Source organism: Tenrec ecaudatus, chromosome 17, assembly GCF_050624435.1.
Source record: "Tenrec ecaudatus isolate mTenEca1 chromosome 17, mTenEca1.hap1, whole genome shotgun sequence".
In the NCBI taxonomy this organism is placed as follows: domain Eukaryota; kingdom Metazoa; phylum Chordata; class Mammalia; order Afrosoricida; family Tenrecidae; genus Tenrec; species Tenrec ecaudatus.
In genome coordinates, this window is record NC_134546.1 from 61,753,257 (window position 1) to 61,759,722 (window position 6,466).

The 6,466-nt window shown below is 50.4% G+C and overlaps 1 protein-coding gene across 2 annotated transcripts in view; it reads left to right on the forward strand.

Annotated features, from left to right (window-relative positions):
* The window catches only part of ITGA11 (integrin subunit alpha 11), a 126,569-nt gene extending 125,296 nt beyond the window's left edge, over positions 1–1,273 (forward strand). Inside the window, exon 30 of one of the 2 annotated variants that reach the window (XM_075536111.1) lies at positions 787–1,273. In XM_075536111.1, coding sequence (XP_075392226.1) covers positions 787–810 — 24 coding nt within the window. In that variant the 3' untranslated portion in view covers positions 811–1,273. Of the gene's footprint in view, positions 1–62 lie in introns of both variants that reach the window. The other variant, XM_075536110.1, reaches the window with a different exon arrangement.
* Positions 1,274–6,466: the final 5,193 nt, after the last annotated feature.

Below are 6,466 nucleotides of genomic sequence, written 5' to 3' on the forward strand. Positions count from 1 at the left end.
CCCATCCCTGCCCTTCTACCTGCCCGCCTACCCCTGAGGCTGCTCCCTTGGTCTCCCCACAGCTCGGCTTCTTCCAAAGCGCCAAGCGCAGGAGGGAAGCCAGCCTGGACCCCAACCCCAAAGTGCTGGAGTGAGGCTCGGGAGGAGGCTGCGAGTTGATGGGGACCAAGAAGGGGCCCAGGCAGTCAGTCGGCAGGCAGGCTCGGCCTGTGCCCCATGGCGCTGGGGTGGAGAGGACAGAGACCACCAGCTGCCAGCTAGTTTCACACCGACCTCTCCTCCGGAACAGAAGCGGGCCTGCTTTAAGGGGGCCAGGGCCCCTCTATGCAGATCCCTAGGGATGGTGTAGACTGAGGACCCCCTCCTCTCAGGGAGGCATTGCGGCCCCACCCACTCTGGTGCTAGAGATGATGGTCATCCCCCACCTCACTAGACCCAGGGGAGGAAGACCAAGTACACACCAGCTACAAGAGCCCAGCTCCATGCCCACCAGGACTCAGGGGCAGGAGGCTCTGGATCTGGGACCCCGCCCCCTCCCCTCCACCACCACCACCCTGCCAGGCTCTTGAGACACCCACCCCTTCCCAGGCTCCCAGGAATGAACCTGAGCCCAAGGCTCATGGTGAGAGCTGCTGGCCAGGGATGCAGACAGACTCTAGGGTGCACAGATGGTGACAAGTGGGCTCTCCACACAACATGATTCATACTGACCACCGCCCACACGTCCCCAGGCAGCCCCCCCCCGCCCCCACTGTCCCGCCTGCTGGCCGCTTTCTTTGTTCCTAGGTACCTCACAGGAGGCATGGGTGACAGCATCTCAAGCTGCAGGTTCCACATTCCTGTCTTCACAAAGCTGCTGGCTGCTGCGACTGGGGGAGGGGGGACAGGATGGGGAGCGCCCCCTCCTGCACCCCCAACACACACACTGCCTCCCACCCCTCCACACGCCCACCGGTGCACAGACGCAGGGCTCGGTGGCGCTGATGAGGGGGTCCTCCCTGGAATGCACTGAACTGAGCCCGTGCAGGGACCCTGAGCCTGTGCAGGCTTGGCAGCCAAGATCAGCCAGCCAGGGGGCCATTGGGGCACCAGCCATGACGTCCGAGGACAAGGGCATGCCTGGTGCCCAGCAGAGTAATTTATGCCTTGACCTTATTTTGATAGAGAAATGAAAGGGGCACACAGCAAAGGCATCTGCCCCTGTTGCATAGGGCGACCTTCACCATCATAAATACTTTTAAGAAATAAAAAATTTTAACTAAGTCTTAGAAAATACTCGAGGTGATCAATTCCAGTTCTGTGGGCACAGCCCAAGTCCCAGAGCCCCGTCCTTGTCCTTGAAGAGGTAGCAGAGCAAGGGACCTGTCGATCCCCTTGAAAGGCTGTCACTGGTGAGTATCTCTCTTCAGGTCCATCTCTGGCCAGGTCCCCTGGTTAGAACTCAAGTGCTCCCCTTCCTTCCTGCACTTTCCTCCCAGGCCTCCGGGGATCTCAGCACTGACTCCCTGACCCTTTGTCTTCTGGCTTCTTTACCACCCTTACTCACACATGGGCTGCTGTCCAAACAAGATGTCTCTGCTCTAGTCTCACACCGAGAAGCCGGAAGTAGGACCCTAGAAATGACTGAGGCTTCGCACCACATAGCTAAGAACCCGAGAAGTCAAGAGTTAGCGCTGAGCTCCAAAGTGAAATCAAGTCTAAACCCTGGCCTGCTGATAGAAAGTAACTCACTGTGGGTCTTTGCTTGGTGGCGCAGAGGTCAGTGCAAACGTGGCGGGCCCTGCAGGAGATGGCTGCCACAGTGGTCGCACCCATGGGCTCAAACATAGCAATGATTTTGAGGGTGGTGCAGTCGGGCAGCATTTTGCTCTGTTGTACAGTTTGCTGTGTCGGAATTGAATCAGGGATACTTAGCAACTCTTTGCGGGCACTTATTTTGTGAAAACTCGGTTTCCTTCCTGATAGGAGGATCAAAAGGAAAGCTTTCAAATGATATCTCGTCAGTTATCACCATCAGGAGGTAACTGAAAGTCACTGAAGCGCCCCTCTCCTCAAAAATGTGCGTTTGGGTTTAGCACCGAGTCCTCTGGCGACCACTGTCAAATCTGAGAAGCTTTTGTGGGACTCTCATTTGTAGAGACCGGTGTTCTCATTTTTTTAAATATTCATATGCAACCACCTGCACGCCAAAGAAAATGTATCTGAAAGTCAAAGGCAGCTCAGCAGCCAGCAAACTGCCCCCTCGACATGCTCAGTCAGAAGCTGCCTTCATCCTGTGCTCTCTGCTGACCCTACACCAAGACCCGCCAAGTGGCCAGCAGATGTCCAGACTACAAAAGGCTGATATCTTCACTGCCTTCAGCCCTTGCTGCCTCTGTTCTTTCTCGACGTGTCCTTCCAGAATTTATTTACTCTGAGAAATAAATGCCCAAGCCAACCTACTGTGTGCCTGGTGGATGATGAGCAGACTCTCAGGATGGAGCGCAACACCTCCCTCCTGGCTGCACACTAGAGCTTTGAAAAAGAACTGATTTGAGCGTCTCACCTCCCCAGGGATCTCGGTTTGCGTGATTGGGTGGGAGTGTGGTCACGGCATCATATGTGGTTTCAAGGTTCCCTGGGTGATTCCCCCGTGTGAGCGTTGAACTCAGCAGGCAGGTGAACACACATATACAGATTCGAGAATGAAGATCCGGCTTAACACGCAGGTGACCTGTGACGACTGTGGAAACCACTGTCATCCGGAATGTCCTTAAGTGAGCCACGCCCCAACCCAGTGCTTAGAACACTATGTGACAGGTGATTTCCAGAGTGGGATTTGCTACCGATTTCACCAGCTTCCCAAGATGCACGGGCCGGGGACTCTTGGAGGGGCTGGCACTTGTGGGCAGGTGGAGTTGAACAGGAGGTGGTCCTAAAGCAGCTTCGGTCTTTAGAGGTAGGCAGTCCAAAGCGCAACCTCACGGCAACATTAAAATGCTTACGTGGGTTCACAGAAGGATGTTGTGAACAATGTTCACACTAGTAAGAAGAATCACTTACAATGGAGCTAAGAGCTAAGAGTTAACGTGGAAATGAATCCAATTCAGAAACGCACTCATGTCCATCTTGTCAAATCACAAGTGGCCCAGCCTAAACACTCCTCTGAGGAGGCCTGGTGGAGTAGCAGTTGCACATCAGGCTGTGGTCTGCATGGTGGGCAGTTCGAAACCACCAGCAGCCCCAAAGGAGAAAGACTGGGCTTTCAGCTCCTGTAAACACTGTTAGAGTCTTGGGATCCACAGGGGGTCGCTAGGAGTCAGCAGTGAGAGCCACTACGCAAAACAAAGGGGTTTCCATGTGGCCATGCTGTACTGAAGCCAGTCGGCAGCAAACTTACCATTAAGTGCATAGAGGAAGACATGGCTGGGGGCAAGTTCTCAATCAAAGGTGGCTTCAGAATTTGGTCCATGGTATGGCAGGGTGTCTAAGGTCTGTCTAGAACAGGTGAGACCTCACATCAGCTATGAAGGGACCAAGTGAAGAAGTCCTGGATAATTCATTTCACTGTTAATTCTGACAAGGTCAGCCTGGCCTTAGGAAATCCCTCTGTAGGAGCAGGGCAGAAAAGATACAGAAGCTGAGGGATGGGCCTAGGTAGAATCAAAGAGGCCTCAGGCTGTTGTGCAGTGTCCTCCAGGATTGACGTCAGATATATTCATACTGAAGGTGACCCTCTAGGGGGGTTCTGAAATTGTAAACTTTTCTGGGGACAAAGAGCCTCATCCTTTTCCCAGGGAATGACTGGTAGGGTGAGCAGCCCCATGCCAAACCCACAGCACAACCAGGTCCCTTATCCCAAGTCCGGAAAAGGGGGCTCCAAGCGGGAGGGCTGCTGCCTTTCAGCAGTACCTGGTATTAGCACACACACTCAGAAGGCAGGCTGTGTCTCAGAGACTGTCTACCCAGAACTAGTTTCTCCAAGTGGAGACTCAGGGCCACCTCCGTGGAGCCCACAGACTCCAAAGTTCCACCTCAGACCTCACGGGTCTGCTTCCTGTATGGTGACTAGCAAAGAAGCCAGAGGGGGCTGCCAGGGCCAGCAGTGGAGTTCCTAGGGTAGGGGCAATTCTGCCCAGAGCAACATGGAAGAGCTACTGGGAGAAGCTGAGACTCATTTCTTCCCTCCAAAACCAACCCGCTGCCACCAAGTCCATTCCAACACACGGGGACCCTGGATAACAGGGTAGAACTTCCCCATAAGGTTTCTAAGGCTGTGAATGTGTGTGGTATCAGAGCCATCATTTCCGTTAGCAGCTGAGCACTTAACCACTGCGCCACCAGGGCTTTCTCCTCCCCTAAACCCTACTTCCCTCCAGTAGATTCTGACTCACAGCAGCCCTGGAGGAAGGAGCCCATAGATAGGTACCTGGGCCTCAGGTAGTGCAGTAGTTAAGTAATGATTAGTATATTGTTCCGCCCATTCAACTCACAGCAAACCTGTACAAGGTCTCTGAGGCTGTAAACCTTTCCAAGAACAGAAAGCCTCGCCTTTCACTTGTCAAAACCGCTGGTGGCTTTGAACAACCCAACACTTAACCCACAGCCTAAGCAGGCTCCTTCCCATTGCTGTATAGAATAGCCAAAAGAAACTACTGGAACGTGATTTTAAAGAAAGCAAGTCTCTTAGCATGTATGTATGTCATGAAGAAAAGCTGCTAGCCACAAAAAACTAATAATAATGAAAAGAAGCTATGTTGTAAAGTGCCTCACTTAAAAGGAAAGGGGAAAAAATATTAAAACTCTCTGGATCAGGGGTCCTCAAACTTTTAAACAGGGGCCAGTTCAATGTCCCTCAGAGCCTCTGGAGAGCCAGACTATAGTTAAAAAAAAAACTATGAACAAACCCCTATGCACACTGCACATATCTTATTTTGAAGTAAAAAACAAACGGGGCAAAAACACCCGGCGGGCCAGATAAATGTCCCTGGCAGATCGCATGTGGCCCACGGGCCGTAGTTTGAGGACGCCTGCTCTGGACAAAGACTAAGACTTCACTAACTGGGCATTTCTTTCTCTTGAATAAAATCATTCACAATGATACAAGCATCTGAGCCTCCCAAAGTTAATCTTAAGTCAATGATAAACAAAAGCATCTTTTAACAGGATAAAATGGTGTGCCAAAGTACATCTGGAAACACTAACATAAAACAACAACAAATTAGACTTTTTTTAAAGATAACCGACAAGATACTAACCCCACTAGATATTAATATTTAGAATGTGCCAAGCACCACAATGTGTTCTATATGTATGGAGGTTTTTATTGGTTTTCTGTTATGTGTTGCTTATCTCATTTGCTCATCACAATCCAAGTTAGCTAATATCACACCAATTTACAAAAACCAAGGCTTTAATAGTAGCAAAGTTAACTTGCCCACTGGGAGTTCTGATACGTTGTTAAATATAAAAATGATCTGAAATGTAAACCCCCACCTAATTCACAATAAAATTTCTAAACTAAAAAGAACTTGCCCAAGTCAAACATCTAATAAGTGTTAGGGCCACTGCTTTGCACTAAATAAAGATTTAAACGCAAGACAGTATTTCTCAAAGCTTCACCACATTGACAGGATGGCAGAACAGAGTCCAGGAAATGATCACGTTATATTTCGGAAACTTATTCTCCAACCAGGGGGAGGCGGGAATTAAGGGAGTCCTTGGCTAGCCTGATTCTTATATCAAATTCAAGTTTTGGGTTCAGGATAGACAGCCCCCCTCAGAAACAGTAATGGGAAAAGCAATTCCAGGAGCGTAGGGGGAGGAAAGGGGGAAGGAAGGGGGAGTGAACGAGAGCAATGATGGGGAATAACCCCCTGGAGGTCAGGCCCAATAGCAGGATTGTTAAGTGAAGGGAAAGAATGGGCAGTCTAAGATATGCATAAATAATAATAACAATATGTAATGGATTAAGGGTTCACTGGGGGTGTCGGGGGAGGGGAGCAGGGGAAGGAGCTGTGATCCAAGTGCTCAAGAAGAAAAATACTGTCTAGAGATTGCTGATGCCAGCAATTGTGCGTCCGCTTGAGGGAATGGAGGGGTGCGTTGTTATATGTAAGAACCCCACCACCCAACAGAATGATTTATTAAATTAAACACAGTTCTGGATAGAGCAAACATTTTAAAAACAAGGAAGAGGAGGACGAAATGTGGGTAAAAGAAGTATATGTACCCAATGCCCATCTGTAGACAGCTGGACATCCCTTCCAGAGGGGTAGTGGGGAGGAGATGGGTCACTCAGGGTTCAGTGTAGCAACAATGAAACTCAAAACCTTCCTCTAGTTCTTGAACGCTTCCTTCCCTCCCAATCATCATGACCCCAATTCTACCTTGTGGACCTGGTTATACCAGAGGATGTACAGCGGTGCAGTAGGGATCTGGAAACACAGGGAATCTAGGATGGATGAACCCCTCAGGACCAGCTGTG